Here is a 23,450-nt window from a genome sequence, read left to right as displayed (position 1 = left end):
ATTCGAAGGGAAATAAAACAATAGGAGGAGGAAGAACATAGGACATTTCCTTATAGCAGGTATGGGGAACCTGAAGCCTGGGGGAAATGGACCCCCACATGGCCTCTCTACCTAGCCCTTGGACCTATCCCCAGACCAAATGCCTCATTGGCTCTTCTTTGCACCCAGAGTGCTTTTGCATGGCTGAGATGTGTCACTCTCATTTGCCTGGATGGAGGGGTGTGTAAGCTGACGATAGCTGACTGTGCAAAGTTAATAATCACATTTGTTGCTCTGGCTCCACCCACCACTGATATGCGGCTGAGAAAGGTTTTCCACTCCTGCCTTACAGGAAATCAAACTACAGTGGTACTTCGGGTTAAGTCCTTAATTCATTCCGGAGGTCGGTTCTTAACCTGAAACTGTTCTTAACCTGAAGCACTACTTTAGCTAATAGGGCCTCCTGCTGCTGCCGCACCGCCGGAGTACGATTTCTGTTCTCATCCTCCAGCAAAGTTCTTAACCTGAGGTACTCTTTCTGGGTTAGCGGAGTCTGTAACCTGAAGCGCCTGTAACCTGAAGTGAATACCACTGTATTTCTTTCTCTAATCCAGTATTGTCCACCTGCGGGAAGGAGAGTGTATATTCGCCAGCAGGTAATGGCTTTCCCCACCTGCCCCGCCCTAGGAGCTTTCATAAGAAAGCTGTTTCCAGAGGGAGAACTGGGAGACTCTGTTTGCCATCAGGGGGTGGTTGGTTTCACCTTTGCTGCCCCCATCTCCAGCCCGAGGAACCTTCAGAAGGGAGTTGCTGCCACAGGCATTATGTGTGTTTTAATGAGCAGTGAAACAGTGAAATACAGTGGTACCTCGGGTTAAGTACTTAATTCATTCCAGAGGTCCATTCTTAACCTGATACTGTTCTTAACCTGAAGCACCACTTTAGCTAATGGGGCCTCCTGCTGCTGCCGCGCCGCTGAAGCACGATTTCTGTTCTCATCCTGAAGCAAAGTTCTTAACCTGAAGCACTATTTCTGGGTCAGCGGAGTGTGTAACCTGAAGCGTATGTAACCCGAGGTACCACTATATTATGAGTCATGGGGGTGTGGAAAGTGTGTGTATGAACTTAACAGGGCTTAGTTTACCTTTTGGTTGCTATTTTGTAGATGATGTTAATATTATAAATTATAAATGCTGTATTGATTTGTTAATCATATAATAGGACTCTTCCTTCATGTTTAGCTTATTTGCTTTGTTGACAAGGTGGAACGTGTGCAGAGGAGAGCAATTAAGGTGATCAAGGGTCTGGAAACTAAGCCTTATGAGGAGCGCTTGAAGGAGCTGGTTATGTTTAGCCTGGAAAAGAGGAGACATGATAGCCATCTTCAAGCATCTCAAGGGCTGTCACATGGAGGAGGGAGCATGCTTGTTTTCTCCTGCTCTGGAGGGTAGGACTCAAAGCATTGGCTTCAGGTTACAAGAAAGGAGATTCTGACAAAACATTAGGAAAATTTTCTTGACAGTAAGCTGTTCAAAAATGGAACAAACTCCCACGGGAGGTGGCGGACTCTCCTTTTTTGGAAGTTTTAAAGCAGAGGTTGGATGGCCACCTGTCCTGGATGATTCAGCTGAGATTCCTGCACTGCAGGGGGTTGGACTAGATGACCCCTGGGGTTCCCCTTCCAACTGTACAATTCTATGAACAACGTTTGACAGATTGCAATTGTTTCACTGACGATTCATGAATGATTCTGTGTGATTTACGCTGCATTTGTGGTGTTTTACTACTGTGTTCTTTCATATTGTAGTTAGTTACTGCTTGTAAGCAGCTTTGGGATTCATTCGAATGAAAATTAGAGCAGGAATTCAATAAATAAAAAACATGACTGGCAGCTGCTCTCCAGGGTCTCAAGCAGAGGATGCTCTTCCCCAGCAGCTGCTACCTGATCCGTTAAAACACAGACACACAAAAGTTCCAGACAAGAGGCATAGCTGGGGGGGGGGCCCTTTGGGCGCCACATCATTGGGGGGGGGGCGCACCTACCGCAGGTCTGCAGCATGCTCAAGCCATGCATAGGGCCCTGCAGGATCTGATTTCTTTCCGCAGCGCCTGTAAGACAGAGTTGTTCCGCCTGGCCTTTGGCTTGGAGCCAATTTGATTCCCTCCCCCTCTTTTTTCTTTTTCCTTTTTCCTTTCTCCTCCTGTGATGAGGCTGCATTTTAATATTTTATTGTTTCAATATTTTAATGTTGTACAGTGGTGCCCCGCAAGACGAACACCTCGCAAGACGGAAAACCCACTAGACGAAAGGGTTTTCCGTTTTGGAGGCGCTTCGCAAAATGAATTTCCCTATGGGCTTGCTTCGCAAGATGAAATGTCTTGCGAGTTTTTCCGACTTTTTTTTCCTTTCCCCCCCTTTTTCTAAGCCGCTAAGCCGCTTATCAGCTGATCCGCTAATCCGCTAAAAGCCGCTAAGCCGCTAATAGCGCTAATCCGCTAATGGGCTTGCTTCGCAAGACGAAAAAACCGCTAGACGAAGAGAATCGCGGAACGGATTCTTTTCGTCTTGCGAGGCACCACTGTATTCATTCAACTTGTTTTTATTATTGCTTGTTAGGTGCCCTGAGCCTGGCCTTGGCTGGGGAGGGTGGGGTATAAATAAAAATTATTATTATTATTATTATTATTATTATTATTATTATTATCTCTCCTAGGATTGCCGTGGTGGCTCAGGCGCCTACAGGCTCCACACTGCACGAAACTGCAGCATAGGGTTTGTGTCTGCCTGCCACCTCTCCCTCAGGCTGCCGCCGTACAGCTGAGGGGAGGGACAGCAGCAAGGCTCCACATAGCACACCCTGCCACAGCTCCCCCCGTCCCCATGAGTGGCTCGTTCCGCTCCAGGGTGCAGGGCACACATGCCGCCCCAGGCACCCAACCAGCTAGCTACGCCGCTGCTTCCAGAGGTGGCCAGGTATTGTATGTGCACACCTTCATTCAGCTACAGTCTCTCCTCTAGTAGTAGTTGGGAGCGGGAGGTGGAGGGGAGCCAGAAGGAAGCTTTTAAATAGAGGGAAGTGCTGGTATACACAGGACGATAAACAATTGCGTGCGGTAGGTCAGAGTACCAAAAATAAAGAAGGTCTGAAATTAAAGGGTGGCGTTATTTGTGGTAAGTACTAGGTAGGGAGAGCATTACATCTGCAAGCAACTTTGAGAGGAGATAAATGCCTGTATCCATCCCCCAACCAGCCACAGAGCTTACTGGGTAGCCTTACAAAAAAAAATCACCTCTCAGCCTCCCACACCTCACAGGTTTTGTGAGGATGAAGCAGACACCACGTAGGCTAATGCAAGGTCCTTAGGTGAAGGACAGCCCACATACAAGATGCTAGATAGCACAGAATTGGAGGCTGCCAGGGGGCAAAGGTCCCTGTCCCAGTCAGGATTTCAAGGCCTTCGTCTGTAGTGCTTATAACAAGGTTTCCCAAACTTGGGTCTCCAGCTGTTTTTAGACTACAACTCCCATCATCCCTACCAAGCAGGACCAGCGGTCAAGGATGATGGGAACTGTAGTCCAAAACCAACTGGAGACTCAAGTTTGGGAAACCCTGGCTTATTAGTTAGAAACTTATTGAGACAGACAGGAAGATGCAGAGAGGTGGGCTTGGAACCCATTTTCTGCATTTGCAGAATCCACACAGCTTTACTAGTTACAAGCAGCTCAAATTACAAGTTACTCACCGCTATATTCCAGGAAAGACAAAGAATATATCACCGATTCCCCCTGGACTGTGAAGAGCAAGCGGCTGCCGTCCGGACTCCAACAGCCAGTCTTTGGGGGAAGACACATAAACAGACACACTTTTAACTTAGGCAAGGGTCAAGGAGGATCTGAAAATCCTGCGCTAAACGCATAATATGACTTTCAAGGTGAGAAACGCCACATTCGGCAAATGGGACCTAGTCAGGACTGTTGTAGCCATGGATATTTCAGAGGCTGACTCATAAAAACCGAGGGGAGTCAGAGTGAGGCTTGGGTGAGCCAGGTTGCTGAAAGCGGGGCTTGGAAGAAAACCCACATGGTCAAGCAAGTAATAAATGGATCCACACTTAGGAGGCCTAAGTTGGGGGGTGGGTCTCAGCAAAGCCACAAACTCGCTGGGCACCAGGTACTCTATGTTTCCACAGCAAATAATAGCCTATATAGATTATTCTAACAGTGATAGGGACCTGTAACCCTGCAGGTGTTGCTCAACGACAACCTGCAACATCCCTGAACAGTGCTCATGCTGATGGGAGTTGTAGTCCAGCAACATCTGCAGGGCCACAGGCTCTGAAAGAGAAAGCAATAGAAAAATAAGAGGGCCTGGACTTCGGGTTGCTTTTGTCCACATATTCCCCCAGGCTGCCTCCCTGACTTACCCGACAAGGACCTCTGATGGTTGGCCACTTCTCACAAGTCCACATCTGAACTTCCCATACCCTGCAAAGAGAAGCACGAGGGGGTAGAAAGAAGCAGAGTTACTTTGAGTGCAATTCAGTATAAGGAAACGCTCACGGGAGAACTGTGGCAACAAATGCTTCTCCACTTTAACCAGCTGCCATGGTCCAGCACTAGACAAGGCGCAGAGGCTGCTAATCACTGGGATTGGTGGCGTTGGAAAGCAGGGAGGCCAACAGCAGGTGGTGCTAGAGCCAATGGCAGGAGTTCCAGTTCTGTTCCCATCCTCTCTGCTCAATTCTTCAAGGGCAACTCTGAGACTAAGGAGGAGGAAACTGGCAGGCATGACCAACCCCTGGACTGGTTGCAAGTAAGAAGGCAGGAAGGTGGGGGGGTGGCTGAGGACAGACTGCGGCTGGTGGTGCAATGTGCCTCATTTACTTTAATGAAGCAGCCTCTCCTGGGACGCAGGTGGCGCTGTGGGTTAAAGCCTCAAAGGTCGGCGGTTCGAATGCCTGCGGCGGGGTGCGCTCCCGCTGCTCGGTCCCAGCGCCTGCCAACCTAGCAGTTCGAAAGCACCTCTGGGTGCAAGTAGATAAATAGGGACCGCTTACCAGCGGGAAGGTAAACGGGGTTTCCGTGTGCGACTCTGGCTCGCCAGAGCAGCGATGTCACGCTGGCCACGTGACCCAGAAGTGTCTCCGGACAGCGCTGGCCCCTGGCCTCTTAAGTGAGATGGGCGCACAACCCCAGAGTCTGTCAAGACTGGCCCGTACGGGCAGGGGTACCTTTACCTTTACCTTACCTCCTGGGGTTGACCCCATGGCTGCTGGCTTCCAGGCCCTCTCTACTCACCTGAAGACTGCTGAAGGTGTGGCTGCTAATACTTTGCTGCCGTCAGGAGACCAAGCCAGGTATGTGACCCCTCCTCCTCCAAACCACTGCAACTGGATGCAGTTTTCTGTGGATACATCCCACACCTAAAGGGAACAAGGTCTGAGAATCAGAGAAGAGCACCACAATCATCGCTCTTAGCCAGGCATCCTCAAACATGGCCCTTCAGCTGTTTTGGGACTACAATTCCCATCATCCCTGAGCACTGGTCCTGTTAGCTAGGGATGATGGGAGTTGTAGTCCCAAAACAGCTGGAGGGCAGAGTTTGAGGATGCCTGCTCTTAGCAGTATTGGACTTTTATTTTCTGTCTAGCTTTAACACAACGCATGTCTGCAGGAATAAGTTATCTTTCCTTCGACAGCTTGGAAGCCCTTCTACTTCCACAGCCGATGCCCAGTAATCTCTCATCCTTTTCCTGTGGTTGTGAGCTACAGGCACACAAGGTCATTGAATGGCCACAGCTTTACATGCTCTGACCGCCACCGCTTTTGTGGTCTCCCTCCCGCATCATAAAGGCAGAAATTGCCCATGGCACCAAATATGGTGGCTAGATTGTCAATAGGGACTAGGTGCACTGGCTCCACATTAATTTCTGGAGATGCAGCCCTACGTGGTTAAGGACCCCAGTATCTGATAGAAAGAGTCTTCCACCTGTGCCTCCAAGGGCTTTCCGAGGTGCAAAGGGTGGCAATGAAGGAGTGAGTCTTCTTAGTAATAGCCCCAACTGATGAATACTCTTTCCCAAAAAAAGGCCCTCCAGGCATCTGCATTAATGTTGTTTCCATGCCATGAAAGGACTTCTCTTTTCTCCCAAGTCGTTTAAACTGCTTTATTATTTCTTATATTGCTTTCCCCCTGTGAACTGATGTGTGATTCCTTCTCTGGTATTGAGGTATTAGCTGCTTGGCTCAGTGTGTTGCCTCTACTGACCAACGGGTATACTGTTACATTTGATCATTATTAACATTTCATTTGTACATCATCTAAAGGCTGTGGGTGCAGGCAAGTAACACATCTGGTAAATAAATGAACTGCCCTACTCACAAGCATGGCAGTGTCAACAGGTGAGGCTGAGAGGAGCAACCCTCCACTGGGTGCCCAGGCCAGGCTCGTGACGGGGCTGTGACCAGGGTGGCTGAGTACCTGGGCGCAGCCAGATGAAGGCCTGTTGGGGGACAGGAGAGAGAGACAATATCATTCCTCCACAGGCAGGAGGAATGCAAACAAAGAAGCAGTAATAAGCAGGGCTATGTATATTCTGTACACCTGAGATTACACAGCTGTCCTGCAGTCCATCATCCTGAGAATGCTTGATTTGACTGTATATGCAGCTATAGAAATCGACAACATGCACATTTCCTAGAGAAATACCAGGAGCCAGAGAAGGTGGAGATGAACATCAAAAGCAGGGGTTGGGAAACCTTTCGCACCCTGATGGCCATGCTCTCTTGTGGGCAACCTTCTGGGGGCCACATAACAGTGGAGGGTGTAGTCAGAGCAAAAATGCTTCCCATCCTTATCCAGGCAAGCAAGAGCTATTATGAGCATTGAGGGGTGCATTCCAGCCAGGCAGAACCACTAGTGGAGGGCACACAGCGGGGTCACAGAGGCCTGGGGCGGGAGTCATAATTTTGAAGGCCAGATAGAGAGGCCTGGGGGGCCACATTCAGGCCACGGACCTGAGGTTCCCCACCCCTCATCTAACCTTCAGCAAAGTGTCCATCCCACAAGGGGAGCAAAAGAAGAATCGTTGTGTACTGATTTGCTTGCACCATCTTATCAGATTGGATTGGGGGGGCGCTTAAGAGAGGTACAGGCGGTTTTCTGAAAAATGTGGAAAAACAGGTGGATAAAGGTTGTGGAAGGGGGAAGATCAGCTACTTGGCATCTTCTGTGGCCCTTCTTTATGTGCCTCCTCCATGAGAAGTCCGGAGAGTGGCAACACGAGAACACGCCTTTTCTGCACTGGGTCTCCATTTGTGGAATGCTCTCCCAAGTGAGGTTTGCCTGGCGCCTTCATTATACACCTTTAGGCACCAGGCAAAAATGTTCCTCTTTAACCAGGCCTTTGGCTGATTGACATCTGATGCCCTTTTAAAATGTGTCTGGGAGGAGGGGAATTATTGGGTTCTTTCTGTTTCTGTTTTTAGTATGTATTCTGTGTTTTAATACAGTGGTGTCTCGCAAGACAAATTTAATCCGTTCTGTGAGGCTCTTCGTATAGCGGTTTTTTCGTCTTGCGAAGCAAACCCATTGACACCTTAGCGGATTAGCGCTATTAGCGGTTTAGTGGCTTTTAGCGGATCAGCTGATAAGCGGCTTAGGACTTAGGAAAAGGGTGGGAAAAGGGAAAAAAAACCCGCCGGAACTTGCAAGACATTTTCGTCTTGCGAAGCAAGCCCATAGGGAAATTCGTTTTGCGAAGCGCCTCCAAAACGGAAAACCCTTTCGTCTAGCGGGTTTTCCGTCTTGCGAGGCGTTCGTCTTGCGGGGCACCACTGTATTGTGATTTTATGCTGTGAACCACCCTGAGACCTGTGGGTATAGGGCACTATACAAATTAACAACAGGATAGCCTTTAAAGACAGAGCCCAGGGTGAGAAAGGAATCCCTGACAATCTCAAGCGCCTGAAACATGCTAAGTCAGGAATGGCGGAAACTGTGGGGGCTCTCCCATTGCTGACTCCTAGCTCCCATCAGGCCCAGCCAGCATTGCTGATGATTGGGAATGTTGAGAGTTGCAGTCAAGCAACATATGAAGACCTCAGGGGGTTCCTCCTATCCCTTTGCCGAGTGTTTCCTTAGAGCTCAGGTCGTGGCGACAAGCAGCCACTGGGTCAGTCAAACTTCAGACAGGCTCTGCAGCAAGTGGCTGGTTACCTGGTGGAAAGCGAAGTGGGGTCCAGATGCCAAACCAGTACACAGCTGTGGCATGCCACGGCAAGGATAGATGCGCACAGTGGTTTCCATGCCACTGATGCCACGTTCCTCTGCAAGCGATGCTTCAGGATCGGGATGGTGGCGCTGCAGAAGAGAAGCAGGTAAGAGGGAACCACAGAAGAAATTGAACCAGAAACTTTCCAGCTAAGGGGATAGCCATGGGATATATCAGAACAAGAACTGGCAGCTCTGATTGGCCCATGACTACCCTGTGATCTTCATAGCCAAGGATTCTGAAGTCACATTCAAGCCCAATACTTTTGGCCACAGCGTTCTGCTGGTTCACAGGGTGGACTGGACCTCTGCTTATCCTCTATGCCACCTAGCACAGCTGTGACTAAAAGTAGTTACTTTTAGCCCTTTGTTTACAATGGCCAACGGTGCTATGGTCAATGGTGTTGAGTTCTACAGAGGGCACGGGCAAAAGATGGTGCAGAAGTCCCCTGCAGTCTGTTCCTGGAGGGGAATTTAATTAGCACCTGCAGGTTGTTAGGATCCTAGGAAAGAATGCTGGACTAGTTCAATCTGGCTTTGAACCAGTCAGCAAGACACTTCTTATTTTCTAAGGAGTGCACATTCAGGTGCACTTAACATTGTTAAGTTATGCTTAACTGACAGGACACTCTTGCATTGTAAAGTTCAGAACGCATCCACGGGCCATGAGGTCACTGGATTAATTAAAAAATACAGTGGTACCTCGGGTTACATACGCTTCAGGTTACAGACTCCACCAACCCAGAAATAGTGCTTCAGGTTAAGAACTTTGCTTCAGGATGAGAACAGAAATCGCGCGGTGGCGGCACAGCAGCAGCGGGAGGCCCCATTAGCTAAAGTGGTGCTTCAGGTTAAGAACAGTTTCAGGTTAAGAATGGACCTACAGAATGAATTAAGTACGTAACCAGAGGTACCACTGTATATATATTGTGCAAGACTGAGGTCAGAGCACCCGTATGGCAGATTACACTCCTCTGGGAATTTTAACTTGTATTTGTCCCCAACACCCTTGGCCAGCTTAGTCCCATGTCAGCACTGAGGTCTGCTAACCTATTATAGGCTGGGAAATAATTACATAATTCAATTCAAACCTGGAAATGGCAGGATAGAGCTGGAGTGTCCTCATGGCTCACGAGGAGACCCTCCCCGGAGCCAAAGAGGGCATACATGAGGATGAAGGAAGAGACCAGAGGTGCAGGGAGCGCTTTGTTTATGCTGCTCAACCTCCCCGCATGACAGCTGATGTGAGAGTTAGCACAGCAGCAGCCGCTTTCCTGTGTGTCCTTCAGCCTTTTGCCGGCCCCTGAGCTTCAATTCTAGTTGTGAATACAGTATTTTGGTATGGATTGAAGAGAGAGCAGCAGAGAGGATGTTTAAAGGGTGCTCCCCACTTACGCGATTTTCACTTATGCATACAGGGGCCCAGAACATAACTCCCGTGTAAATAGGGGAGGGGGCGCCTGTATTCTTTTTTGAGGCTCAACTCAATTATTGGTTGTTGTTGTTTTTAAAGATTACTCTTATTTGTATTTAACTCAGTTATTTTCCTTGCCCTGAGATGACAAACTTGCAAACCATTATGCTAGGTTGCACTGCTGCTGCTGCTGCACACTGCTAGAGAGATTCTGGCATGCAAGCTCCATGCTTTGTTCAGAGTTGCCTGTGAGCAGATAGATGGGGCCCTGCCAATCCTAAATAGAAACTTTACTGCTCAGGTGCGGACAGGAAAACCCCAACCCCAGCCCCCTCACCTGCTTGCGTTGTAAACACGGATGGAGTCATCCAGCAGGGCCACAGCAAACTTGCTGGTGTGAGGATGCCAGGCGAAGGCTCGGATTGAGCAACCTGACCTGGAGGGTGAAGACAGGAAAGAGTAAGGGAGCATTAGGCAAGTTTCAATACACAAAGAGTCAGATGGCAGCTAAGGTATGTGGAAGCTAGACACATTTGGGTGGATGGGACCCAGAGTACACACTCAAGGAAGGCTACATGCAAACTGCTCACCCCCTGAGCAGCCTATATTCATCTTGTATACATAAGAAGGATGGCTGAGTATTGGTTTAAAGGAGGAGCTCCTCCATCACCAATATTTCATTGCATAACTGCAGGTGAAGTGAGGATCCTTGTTTGTGCTAGTAATTATAAATGAAGAACCAATGAGTGGTAGTTATTCCAGGTTCATCAATCTAGTGAATATAAGATTGGGGGAAAGGCCAATGCATGTTTGTATGGGTGCAGGTCATCCCGCAGGGACCGCTTGGGAATAAGCCATTCATACCTATACTGCACAGTTTTAGTGCCTAGATCCAAGGCTCAATCTCACCAAGAGGTACAGAAGACGTAAACAAATGTGCCACTGCCTCCTTGCTTCAGACTGAAGATGAAGCAGAGCTTTCCTCTACACCCACAGGGAACTTGGAGCTTGGGGGGAAGAGGCAGAGGAAGCTGAGCCATCTCCAGCTCTCCTCTTTAGCTCCAAGCTAGAGGAGGGGAGCTTGCCTTCACAGCCGAGGGATGCTCCCAGTGCCCCTTCTGTACAGGGACAGAGCAAACCTCTGAGCTGTTGGAGGGGGGCTTGTTTTCTGTATCCCCACAGCTCTAAACTTAGAGCTGAAAGGCGATTTCCCCCTAGAACTCAATTTGAGATATAGCATAAGGTCAGGGGCAATCCTTGCCCTGAATGGCAACTGGTTTTTTGGGCAGTCAAAGCCAGCGAAAAATTGTTGTCCCCTGCCTAGCACCTATGTAGATAGGAAACTGCTCAAAACCTTACATGCATGCCAAGAAGCGTACACATACATGCACGCACAAACGCACACACGGGGGGGGGGGGAGATAACTTACCAATCCACAGCCTGGGAGAACTGTGCTATCATGTCTTCACTTTGCAGCTTTGGAGGAAATGATAGACAGAAAAATTTAGTACTTCTAACAGAAGCCGCTCATTATGTGACCCAGTGATCTGGATCTGAAGCAAGCTACGTGTTGAACACAGTTTCAAGGGAACTGGTGGGTGGCCAACATGTGAATGGGGTGGGGAATAAGATTCCTTCTAGAAAAAAGGGGGATGGGAAACCATCCAACTAATGTTCAGTTGCCATGGCTGTCCTCCCTCCCCCTCCCCCACAGCCCTGCTCCTAGTGTGGACCATTAGATTATCTACCAGCTGCCAATGTTCTTCGGTCCTGCTCAGGCCTACTTTGCACAAGCCTCACCGACAAATGGGGAAAGAAGGAACCATGGAGAGAGGAGACCCAACAGCAGAGTGCTAATGTGTAGCGGGATCCTGCTTTCATCCATCGGAGAGCTGCAAAGGCAAGGAAGGAGATGGTGGAAGAAATCTGAGCCATTTGTCAAAGCAGTGTGGAGCCTCAAGACAGAATTTGGCAAACAACGGGTCTTAATCCTATACCCCGGATGGGGTGGGGGGATTAAAAGCAGCCCCAAAGAAAAAGACAGTGTGACATTGAAGCATCTTTGCAGTGAGTTTAAAGCAGGGATGGGAGCCTGCGGCCCTCCCTCTGTTGTTGCATCACAGCATCCATCAGCATGGCCAATGTTCCAGGTTGATGGGAGTTGATGGGAGTCCAATAAAATCTGGAGGCCTCAAGTCCCTTGTACCTGGTTTAAAGTGGGCAATGAGTCCAATATGTACAACTGTATTCAAAGCTACCTAGCTCCTTTGCAGAATCTGTCCAAGGCAGCTCATCCATCTCCTGGTCCAAGTCACCATCCTCCTCTGCATACGCAAGCTCTTCAAGAACTCCAGCGATTCCAACGTCACGCCTAGGGGAGGAGCAGTTTGTGAAATCTCCTGCACATCAACGGGGGGGGGGGGGGAGACGGCGCTGTGCAAATGTTATTTTCATTGTGCAAGCTACTAATGGGCAAATATGCTATTTAACAGCAAAAGTGGGGCGCATATAAGGAGTGCAAAACTTGCCTCCCAGGGACCAGTTATCTCCCTATAGTCTGACCTTGCTCTTCAAAGGTGCTTTCTCCTCAGTGGTGCTCTGATAGCAGCATAGGTAAAGGTAAAGGGACCCCTGACCATTAGGTCCCGTCGTGGCCAACTCTGGGGTTGTGGCACTCTTCTTACTTTACTGGCCGAGGGAGCCGGCGTACAGCTTCTGGGTCATGTGGCCAGCATGACTAAGCCGCTTCTGCCGAACCAGAGCAGTGCACGGAAACGCCATTTACCTTCCTGCCGGAGCGGTACCTATTTATCTACTTGCACTTTGACGTGCTTTTGAACTGCTAGGTTGGCAGGAGCAGGGACCGAGCAACGGGAGCTCACCCCGTCGTGGGGATTCGAACCGCTGACCTTCTGATCAGAAAGTCCTAGGCTCTGTGGTTTAACCCATAGCGCCACCTGCATCACATAGTACTTGCCTAAGTGAGAAAGCTTTGCAATGGTGGGCTGTGGGGAGGCAATCAGTGAGCAGAAGGAAGGAGGAATTTGCATTCTTCCCCTCTGTGGTCTATCTGCAGTTAAGAATGGGTTCTTCCCCCCTCCCCAGCTCATCCCTTTTACTATGTGACTGGGGCAGATCTATGTTTTAACAGCCAGGTCAGATCAAATTTTGCTCATACTCACCAGGCGTTGATGCACCTCTTCCATAGTGACTCACGGTGATGGATGAAGGCAGGTTTAGTGCTGTGTTCCTGTCGACTGTGAGCTTTCAGAGTTTCTTTAGGGATGGTCAGAACAGGCAAGTCTTCTAGCTGTACAGCAAACCAAGACAATCAATAGTAAGTGAAAAGGCCTGGCGGGGGGGCGGGATGCTTGAACAAACAAACAAAACTAGGAAAGAGAATCAACCAAAGCAAAAGTTTTGTTTTACACTGCAGTCCACAGATGCAGGAACTGGAATTCATGGGTACCGAATTCAGAATAGGCAAAATATTGCACTTTGTGGAAGAAGAGGAGCATGTTTCTAGTCCTTCAAGCTGACTGAAGCACTGGAAAATGTGCAGGCAACACATAGTGAAATAAAAATAGCCAGAAACCGGGTCTACGTAGGACTTTTCTTATTAAAGGTGTAAAGCTTCATGCGCTGCATAGAATTTTGCCCTTCTTTATGACTACCAGAAGTAGAATGAATTGTGAAAATAAATGTGTGCAAATCTGCATAAGATATATAGGTCACAGAATTCAGGTGTGGAACATAACTTTTTACTCTAGTACATCAGTGATGTTCAACCAGTCGACCGTGATGATACAGTACAGTGGTGCCGTTCCGCGAGTTTTTTCGTTTAGCGATTTTTTTGTCTTGCTGAGCGCGGATTCCCCGGGTATTAAAGGTTTTACGAAAAAGGAAGCAAACTCGCAAGACGTTTTCGTCTTGCGAAGCAAGCCCATAGGGAAATTCGTCTTGCGAAGCACCTAGAAAAACGGAAAACCCTTTCGTCTAGCGAGTTTTTCGTCTTGCGAGGCATTCGTCTTGCGGGGCACCACTGTACATGATACAGGTAACTCCCATCTTATGCATGTTTGATATATGCATAACCATGGATCCACACACCATGTTCAGCACCAGAAGAGGGCGGAAGAGGCTTACATGCACTCCACTGACACATGCCATGACCTGGAACATAACCCCTGCGCAAATAGCGAGTTGCCTATATTTGTTTACTAAATATGCCCACCAGTATTCTTTTCAATAATTTCCTCTGGCTGACTGCTCCTTTTCTGGCTTCACATTTATGTGACAAACAACTTGTTCAATTAGTAGTTATGGAAGTCTTTTGACAGCCAAAATGACTCAAGTACAAGCTAGAACGTCTATTCTCTCATCGCTACCTAACGTTAGTTTCTTCCTGTGACTGAAAACTGTTGCTTACCTGTCCTTGGAAAGAAAGTGGAAGCTTCTCAAAGCTGCGGCCAGAAACCAGGGCATTATTAAATTCATAAAGTGTGATGTCTCCCGGAGGCGGAGGGGGTGGGAAGAGCGCTAGGGAACACATCCTCCTGGGAATCCAGACAAAAAGCCACACGTTGCAGGGTGAGAAAAGATTTTGCTTGTTCAGTGCCATCAAATGTACCATTTTCCTACATCATCGTACCCTCCAACATTTCTCCGATGGAAATAGGGACGTCCCATTGCTTTCTGGGCAGCTTCCAACATATATTAAAACATTCAACATTAAAAAAACAAAAAAAAATCCCTATACAGGATTGCCTTCAGATGGCTCGGGTGGTGGATAACTCCATACCCTCCAACATTTCTCCCTTGAAAATAGGGACATCCTAAGGAAAAGCGAGGGACGTGGGTGCCGCTGTGGGTTAAACCAGAGCCTAGGACTTGCCGATCAGGTTGGCGGTTTGAATCCCCGCAATGGGGTAAGCTCCCGTTGCTCTGTCCCTGCTCCTGCCAACCTAGCAGTTCAAAAGCACGTCAAAGTGAAAGTAGATAAATAGGTACCGCTCCAGCGGGAAGGTAAACAGCATTTCCGTGTGCTGCTCTGGTTCGCCAGAAGCGGCTTAGTCATGCTGACCACATCACCCGGAAGCTTTACGCCAGCTCCCACGGACAATAAAGCGAGATGAGCGCCGCAACCCCAGAGTCAGTCATGACTGGACCTAATGGCCAGGGGTCCCTTTACCTTTTTTACCATATGAACACTGGGAGGAGTGTGGAGAGAGAAAACGCCATGGTGCACCTGCAACAGTGAAACTGGACACCTCCATCTGCAACAAAACATGTCTCTCCTGTATTGGTCTCTACAGCAGGCGCTGTGACTCTCCAACAGTTTGACTTTAACCCCCGAAAGCACGCTCCTCCACTGTCACTTCAGACAGATGGATGCCAGCAACCACCACATCTCTTCTGAGTCTCCTCTTTTCCACGCTAAACATACCCAGCTCCCTCAACCATTCTTCATAAGGCTTGGTTTCCAGACCCTTGATCATCTCGGTCGCCCTTGTTTGGTTGTTAAGTCGCTTTGGGTTGCCCTGAGCAAGATAAAGTAACTAACAAATTTAACAAATGACGACAACGATATCCTTATTCCAGAACTTCTTTAATTTTTTTGCACTGCCCAAAGATACGGCTTCCTATTTTTGGCGATGTAAAGCAAGAGTGAGTTAAAACTTAACTTTCAGGGTTCAGTTTGCTTGTTGCGGCGATACTGCAAATACCCTTAATGGCGGCACAGAAAGCGGTCAACTTTAACGCAGGATTTAGTTCAGGATTTTAAAAATGCTGCTTGGTCGCCTTATTATGTACAGTGGTACCTTGGGTTAAGTACTTAATTCGTTCCGGAGGTCCGTACTTAACCTGAAACTGTTCTTAACCTGAAGCACCACTTTAGCTAATGGGGCCTCCTGCTGCTGCCGCGCCGCCGGAGCGTGATTTCTGTTCTCATCCTGAAGCAAAGTTCTTAACCTGAAGCACTATTTCTGGGTTAGAGGAGTCTGTAACCTGAAGTGTATGTAACCTGAAGTGTATGTAACCCGAGGTACCACTGTACAGTGGTACCTTGGGTTAAGAACTTAATTTGTTCTGGAGGTCCGTTCTTAACCTGAAACTGTTCTTAACCTGAAGCACCACTTTAGTTAATGGGGCCTCCCGCCGCCGCCATGCAATTTCTGTTTTCATCCTGAAGCAAAGTTCTTAACCCGAGGTACTATTTCTGGGTTAACAGAGTCTGTAACCTGAAGCGTATGTAACCTGAGGTACCACTGTATTGGCTGCCTCCCATGCATGTCACAATGCCATGTACAAAATGCAATAAAAGCAGCGGGAAGAAATAGCAAGCTGCTCCTGTTGGCCAGAGCGTGGTGCTGATAACGCCAAGGGGGCAGGTGCGACCCCTGTATGGGGCAGCTATATATTCTTGCAATGCGGGGAGGGGGGGCTGGACTAGATGACCCTCAGGGTCCCTTCCGACTCTATGACCCTGGGATGCCGAGGCCTTGCGCTCCGGAGGCAGGGCGGCCTGGTGAAAGAGAGGGCAGTGGCGACGCCTGCACTTCCGCAGGTGAGGAGGAGGGGGAAATTCAACAGGTGCGGGTTTGCCGCGGGTTTCATCTCCGCCAAGCTAAGCAGTTGGCCCCTTACCTCTCTCGCCCTGACCTAGCCACTGTGATCCATGCGACGGTCACCTCCAGACTGGATTATTGTAACTCGCTCTACATGGGGCTGCCCTTGAGACTCACCCAGAAACTCCAGCGGGTGCAGAATGCTGCGGCGAGACTCCTTATGGGGTCTTCGCTGCGAGATCACATTCATCTGGTACTATACCAGCTGCACTGGCTCCCGGTGGAGTACAGGATCAGGTTTAAGGTGCTGGTTTTAACCTTTAAAGCCCTATACGGCCTAGGACCCTCGTACCTACGGGACCGCCTCTCCTGGTATGCCCCACAGAGAAACCTACGGTCTGCAAATAATAACATCCTCAAGGTCCCAGGCCTCAGAGAGGTTAGGCTGGCCTCAACTAGAGCCAGGGCCTTCTCGGCTGCGGCTCCAATCTGGTGGAACGCTCTGTCACAAGAGACTAGGGCCCTGCGGAACCTGACATCTTTCCGCAGGGCCTGCAAGACAGAGTTGTTCCACCAGGTCTTTGGTCAGGGCGCAGCCTGACTCCCTCCTCTGGCAACCTGCACAGAATCTTGCTTAATCGGTTGCCATTAATTTGATTTTAATTAATTATTATAATGAAATATTTTTAGAATGTGTGATTATTTGATTGTTTGATTATTTGATTATTGTTAGCCGCCCTGAGCCCGGCTTCGGCTGGGGAGGGTGGGATATAAATAAAAATTTATTATTATTATTATTATTATTATTATTATTTAAAAAAATTATTAAGAGTTTTATTAATACAATAAAAAAGAAAGGAAACAGAATAGACAAAAAACAGACTAAAAGAAACAAACATAAAATTTAACATCTTGTAATAACCATCTTTTCTTCATTTTTGGACTTCCTCACATCTCCCGCTCCTGCATTCCACATTAATAAAACTTTAGCCAGCAACTTATCACCTTGTTTCCATTCTTATTATACACATTTTCAATATTTTGTCCCTAACTTTGAATATTTTATCTTGATCTTAAACACCTAATTTTAACATAATATTTATTCAAAATTTATTATTCTCATACAATTCACTCATTCTCATAATCTTTTCAACTAGCTTTATGGTGCCCTGTTGTTTTCGAATCTCTCATCCTTCTTAACACTCATATAGTTTACAGTGTTTTTGTAAATAGTCCTTAAATTTCTTCCAATCCTCCTCCACTGCTTCTTCTCCCAGGTCTTATTATTATTATTATTATGACCCTGGGATGCCGAGGCCTTGCGCTCCGGAGGCAGGGCAGCCTGGGGAAAGAGAGGGCAGCGGCGGAACTGTTAGAACCCAGCTCTAAGATACTTTCAAGAATGTATAATTTGCTGTTAAAATGGAATACACAGGATGAAACGGTCAAATCAGCCATGATAAAATGGGCACAGGACATAGGGTACAACATCATGTTTGCTGACTGGGAAAAGTTATGGACTACAGGTTTGAGATTTACGGCATGTAATGCTTTGAAAGAAAATATTATGAAAATGATATACAGGTGGTATATGACCCCAGTCAAGCTTGCAAAGATATACCATGTGTCTGATAATAAATGTTGGAAGTGTAAACAAGCTGAAGGAACATTCTTTCACCTCTGGTGGACTTGCCCTAGAGTGAAGGTTTTCTGGGAAATGATTTACTATGAACTGAAAAAGGTATTTAAGTATACCTTCCCTAAGAAACCAGAGGCCTTTCTCTTGGGCATTGTTGGTCAGAGTGTGCAAAAGAAGGATCGAATCTTTTTTATGTATGCTACAACAGCAGCAAGGATACTCATCGCTAAAAGCTGGAAAACTCAAGAATTACCCACACTGGAAGAATGGCAGATGCAACTGATAGACTATATGGAACTGGCGGAGATGACGGGCAGAATCCAAGACCTGGGAGAAGAACTGGTGGAGGAGGACTGGAAGAAATTTAAGGATTATCTACAAAAATATTGTAAATTGCATGAATGTTAAGAAAGATGTAAGATTAGCAAAAACACGGCTTCAACAAACTAGTTATAAAGAATATAAATTTAAATTCAACTGGAAGATGAAAAGATAAATCTGGGATAAGTAATATTTTATGATTAAGCTTCAATAAGTGTATGTTAAACCCCAAAATTTGAGATATTAAATATTGGAAAATTATATTATATGAATTAAATCAAGTTAATAATTTGCTGGTAAAACTTATGTTTAGAAAGCAGGAACAAGAGATGTGAGGAAGTCCAAAGTGGAGAATGAAATGTGGATAATGGAAAATATTATGCTATTATGAATGTCTTTTATTGGTTATATAAAATTTAATAAATATTATTATTAAAAAAAAGAGAAGACAAAGAACGGTAACGGAAATTGATACTATTTTTATGTTATGTTTAGATATTTATTTATTTTCCTTTTTGTGTTTTGGTGTTTTTTGCAACTGTTGTAACTGTTGATTTGTTTTTCTTGGTTATTTAAGTGAAAATTAATAAAAAAAATTAATAAAAAAAGTCAAAAGCAGCACCTTAAATCTGACCCTGTACTCTATTGGGAGCCAGTGCAGTTTGAAAAGCACTGGGTGAATATGCTCCCATGGCAGAGACCCTGTGAGGAGCCTCGCTGCAGCTTTCTGCACCCGCTGGAGTTTCTGGGACAGCTTCAATTTGAACCAATGCCTAAGCTCCTTTCCCAGGTAATGATCCCAGAGCATTAAGCGGGGTGTAAATGACATAAATGGGACGCAGGTGGCGCTGTGGGTTAAAGCCTCAGCGCCTAGGGCTTGCCGATCGAAAGGTCAGCGGTTCGAATCCCTGCGGCGGGGTGCGCTCCCGCTGCTCGGTCCCAGCGCCTGCCAACCTAGCAGTTCGAAAGCACCTCCGGGTGCAAGTAGATAAATAGGGACCGCTTACCAGCGGGAAGGTAAACGGCGTTTCCGTGTGCGGCTCTGGCTCTGGCTCTGGCTCTGGCTCTGGCCAGAGCAGCGATGTCACGCTGGCCACGTGACCCGGAAGTGTCTCCGGACAGCGCTGGCCCCTGGCCTCTTAAGTGAGATGGGCGCACAACCCCAGAGTCTGTCAAGACTGGCCCGTACGGGCAGGGGCACCTTTACCTTTACCTTTTTAAATGACATAAATAAATGAGACACCTTGTCTCTCCACCACTGAGCACCCAAGTGGCACTCAAAACAGAGCAGGCCATTTCTGTCCCCCTTCTGTCCCTGCCTTGCTCAACCTCCCCTCCCATGGATCTTCCCTCCCCTCCCAGGCTCTCTGTTGGGGAAAATGAAGGATCTCCAGGAGAAAGAGCCCCTCATTGAGGAGATCTGGGACCTCCTGCTTTCCCAGGTAAGGATCCCAGAGCAGGGCAGAGAGGCTGGTGGCAACTGGGAGGGGGCTGCCTGTGGGTCTCCAGTTGAGTTGGGCACCTTGATTTCCTGATGCTCACCAGGCTTGTTTTCTCTCCCCTGCCCCCTTCTTCCTCTCCCCTGCCCCCTTCTTCCTCTCCCCTGCCCCCTCTTCCTCTCCCCTGCCCCCTCTTCCTCTCCCCTGCCCCCTTCTTCCTCTCCCCTGCCCCCTTCTTCCTCTCCCCTGCCCCTTCTTCCTCTCCCCTGCCCCCTTCTTCCTCTCCCCTGCCCCCTCCTTCCTCTCCCCTGCCCCTCCTTCCTCTCCCCTGCCCCTTCTTCCTCTCCCCTGCCCCCTCTTCCTCTCCCCTGCCCCTTCTTCCTCTCCCCTGCCCCCTCTTCCTCTCCCCTGCCCCTTCTTCCTCTCCCCTGCCCCTTCTTCCTCTCCCCTGCCCCTTCTTCCTCTCCCCTGCCCCCTTCTTCCTCTCCCCTGCCCCCTCTTCCTCTCCCCTGCCCCCCTCTTCCTCTCCCCTGCCCCCTCTTCCTCTCCCCTGCCCCTTTCTTCCTCTCCCCTGCCCCCTTCTCCCCTGCCCCCTCTTCCTCTCCCCTGCCCCTTCTTCCTCTCCCCTGCCCCCTTCTCCCCTGCCCCCTCTTCCTCTCCCCTGCCCCCTCTTCCTCTCCCCTGCCCCCTCTTCCTCTCCCCTGCCCCCTCCTTCCTCTCCCCTGCCCCCTTCTTCCTCTCCCCTGCCCCCTCTTCCTCTCCCCTGCCCCCCTCTTCCTCTCCCCTGCCCCCTCTTCCTCTCCCCTGCCCCCTCCTTCCTCTCCCCTGCCCCTTTCTTCCTCTCCCCTGCCCCTTCCCTTTCTTCCTCTCCCCTGCCCCTTTCTTCCTCTCCCCTGCCCCCTTCTCCCCTGCCCCCTCTTCCTCTCCCCTGCCCCCTTCTCCCCTGCCCCCTCTTCCTCTCCCCTGCCCCCTCTTCCTCTCCCCTGCCCCCTCTTCCTCTCCCCTGCCCCCTCTTCCTCTCCCCTGCCCCCTTCTTCCTCTCCCCTGCCCCCTTCTTCCTCTCCCCTGCCCCTTCTTCCTCTCCCCTGCCCCTTCTTCCTCTCCCCTGCCCCCTTCTTCCTCTCCCCTGCCCCTTCTTCCTCTCCCCTGCCCCTTCTTCCTCTCCCCTGCCCCTTCTTCCTCTCCCCTGCCCCCTTCTTCCTCTCCCCTGCCCCCTTCTTCCTCTCCCCTGCCCCCCTCTTCCTCTCCCCTGCCCCCTTCTTCCTCTCCCCTGCCCCCTTCTTCCTCTCCCCTGCCCCCTTCTTCCTCTCCCCTGCCCCCTTCTTCCTCTCCCCTGCCCCTTCTTCCTCTCCCCTGCCCCTTCTTCCTCTCCCCTGCCCCCTTCTTCCTCTCCCCTGCCCCCTTCTTCCTCTCCCCTGCCCCCCTCTTCCTCTCCCCTGCCCCTTCTTCCTCTCCCCTGCCCCTTCTTCCTCTCCCCTGCCCCCTTCTTCCTCTCCCCTGCCCCCTTCTTCCTCTCCCCTGCCCCCCTCTTCCTCTCCCCTGCCCCCTTCTTCCTCTCCCCTGCCCCCTTCTTCCTCTCCCCTGCCCCCTTCTTCCTCTCCCCTGCCCCCTTCTTCCTCTCCCCTGCCCCCTCCTTCCTCTCCCCTGCCCCTTCTTCCTCTCCCCTGCCCCCTTCTTCCTCTCCCCTGCCCCCTTCTTCCTCTCCCCTGCCCCCCTCTTCCTCTCCCCTGCCCCCTTCTTCCTCTCCCCTGCCCCCTTCTTCCTCTCCCCTGCCCCCTTCTTCCTCTCCCCTGCCCCCTTCTTCCTCTCCCCTGCCCCCTTCATATTATGTATGTTTTTTATTGGTTATACAAAATTTAATAAATATTATTATAAAAAAAGAGAGAGAGAGGGCAGCGGCGACGCCTGCACTTCCACAGGTGAGGAGGAGGAGGAGGGGGAAATTCAACAGGTGCGGGTTTGCCTGACCCCGGGGCTGGCTACTCACCGCTTAAAAGCTCCACTCCTCGATTAATAGAGGGTTCATAGGCCTGCCCCCACCCCGCCCGCCTCGGAAGCGGCCCTCACTCACCCTCAGGCCCGCCGCTTTCTCCGCAAACGCCTCACAGCCGACTTTGGCTTTTCCCGGGCGCCGTTCGGGCAGCGGCGACGGGAGCCGCGAGGCGCCACAAGAGCCCGGCAAGCGAACGCCTCGCGCAGCCGCAGTCGAGGAGGGGAGAGCGGTGTCTTCCATATGGCTGAGCTCGCCACCTACTGGCTCCGGCGGGTAGCGCAGCACGCTTCTCCCCCCCCCCTCCCCCGCAGTCCGGCACGCGGTGCTTTCTTAAAGGGGCCGACGCCCCGTTGCAACACACAGCAAGAGGTATGCGGGTTGCAGGCTGATACTATTGAATTCAAGGGCCAATCTCCCAACCAAGGTGATGTGCAACATACCTCCTTTCGCAGTAAGACTTGCATGCATGGGCATAGCCAGGATTCCAACCCCCCCCCCCCGCTGTTTTTCTGTTTTCTTTTTCTCTTTTTCTGTATTTTGATTTTGTACTTTTCAAGTTTATACGTTTCACTAATTTTATGCATTTCTCTAATTTTGCAATCATTTTGACATTTCAAAACTTGACTTCCTTCCCCCTCCTTCTACAGTTCCTTAAATTTATTTTTAATATCTTCTGCATATTAAAATTCTTAATTTGCTCATTTATTCATCTTTAAAGATACACTCTTTTAAAACGGCAGGTTATTACAATAATCCTGCCAATGTTTTTATCTGTTTATAATTTATCTGTAAATGTTCAATAAACCATTTCCATTCTTTTATTTAAAAATTGTTATCTTGATTTCTTATTCTTCTGGTAAGTTTCGCCATTTCTGCATACTCCGTAAGTTTTTGTATCCATTCTTCCTTTGCTGGGATTCTGCTTCTTTCCATTTGGGGGCAAGTAACGTTCTTGCTGCTGTAGTAGCATACATGAATAAGTTTCTTTTTGTTTTAGGTAGATCTGTCCCTATAATTTCCCAAAGAAAGGGTTATTTTAAACACTCTTTTCATTTCATTATATATCATTTTCTTTTCTGTTTTCTTTTCTCAGTCACTTCCATTTTCTTCACTTCTCCCTTCCTCCTGTGATCCCATAGTCCCATGCCGTGGGTCTCCATTTATGTGATTTTCACTTGTGGCTCCCTCGGAATATCTTGGGGGTGACCAGGGGCCTATATGCTTGGGAAACACTGTTGTAAAGCCACCCGTAAAATGGGATAAATGTCCCGGAGAGGTTGCAGTTCTTTTGTGGCAACGAGATAATCTTTTCTAGAGGCCCTGCTCTTGGAGTATGGAAATTTAGAACTGATGAAGCTTTTCCGCCAGGGATATAAATGGTGGGGAAAGCTTCACCTGTCTGAAGTTAATGTGCAGGAATGCTCCTCAGTACTCAAGGCCGTGCCAGGGAGGAACTAAGACAGAACTGAAATCAAGATACACTATGCCCACAGCATTCCCCTGATCCACCAAGCTTGTAACTCCATCAGGAAAAGAAATGAGATTTGTCTGGCATGACTTGCCTTTGAGAAACCCATGCTGTGCCTTAGGAATCGCAGCATCCTGTTTGGTATGTACTGAGTTGAATAGGATCCAAAATGCAGCAGTCTGATTGGTCCTAGAACAATAGGATCCAAAATGCAGCAGTCTGATTGGTCCTAGAACAATAGGATTCAGAATGCAGCAGTCTGATTGGTCCTAGGACAATGCAGCAGTATGATTGGTCTGCAGGAGCCACCCAATCCAGCTCCAGATGGAAGTGAATCCACAACCTGATTGGCCT

General features: G+C 49.0%; 1 protein-coding gene and 1 long non-coding RNA gene across 3 annotated transcripts in view; one reads left to right on the top strand and one right to left on the bottom strand.

Moving 5' to 3' along the window:
• The window catches only part of AAAS (aladin WD repeat nucleoporin), a 32,191-nt gene extending 10,354 nt beyond the window's left edge, over window positions 1-21,837 (bottom strand). The window contains exons 1-13 of one of the 2 annotated variants that reach the window (XM_079966737.1): window positions 21,707-21,818; window positions 14,859-14,943; window positions 14,097-14,223; window positions 12,850-12,977; window positions 11,926-12,038; window positions 11,468-11,559; window positions 11,097-11,143; window positions 10,004-10,102; window positions 8,199-8,342; window positions 6,363-6,483; window positions 5,279-5,403; window positions 4,405-4,465; window positions 3,724-3,814 (exon numbers count right to left, since the gene is read on the bottom strand). In XM_079966737.1, coding sequence (XP_079822863.1) covers window positions 3,724-3,814; window positions 4,405-4,465; window positions 5,279-5,403; window positions 6,363-6,483; window positions 8,199-8,342; window positions 10,004-10,102; window positions 11,097-11,143; window positions 11,468-11,559; window positions 11,926-12,038; window positions 12,850-12,977; window positions 14,097-14,219 — 1,144 coding nt within the window. In that variant the 5' untranslated portion in view covers window positions 14,220-14,223; window positions 14,859-14,943; window positions 21,707-21,818. Of the gene's footprint in view, window positions 1-3,723; window positions 3,815-4,404; window positions 4,466-5,278; window positions 5,404-6,362; window positions 6,484-8,198; window positions 8,343-10,003; window positions 10,103-11,096; window positions 11,144-11,467; window positions 11,560-11,925; window positions 12,039-12,849; window positions 12,978-14,096; window positions 14,224-14,858; window positions 14,944-21,706 lie in introns of both variants that reach the window. The other variant, XM_079966736.1, reaches the window with a different exon arrangement.
• Window positions 2,418-23,450, top strand: part of LOC307210819 — a 49,936-nt gene continuing 28,903 nt past the window's right edge. The window contains exon 1 of the long non-coding RNA XR_013836151.1: window positions 2,418-2,575. This is a non-coding gene — a long non-coding RNA (uncharacterized lncRNA). The remainder of the gene's footprint in view (window positions 2,576-23,450) is intronic.

This window comes from Podarcis cretensis (genome assembly GCF_951804945.1).
Source record: "Podarcis cretensis genome assembly, chromosome: 2".
NCBI classification, from domain to species: Eukaryota; Metazoa; Chordata; class Lepidosauria; order Squamata; family Lacertidae; genus Podarcis; species Podarcis cretensis.
The sequence above is the reverse complement of the archived record's forward strand: the minus strand, read 5'-3'. Positions and strand labels throughout refer to the sequence as shown.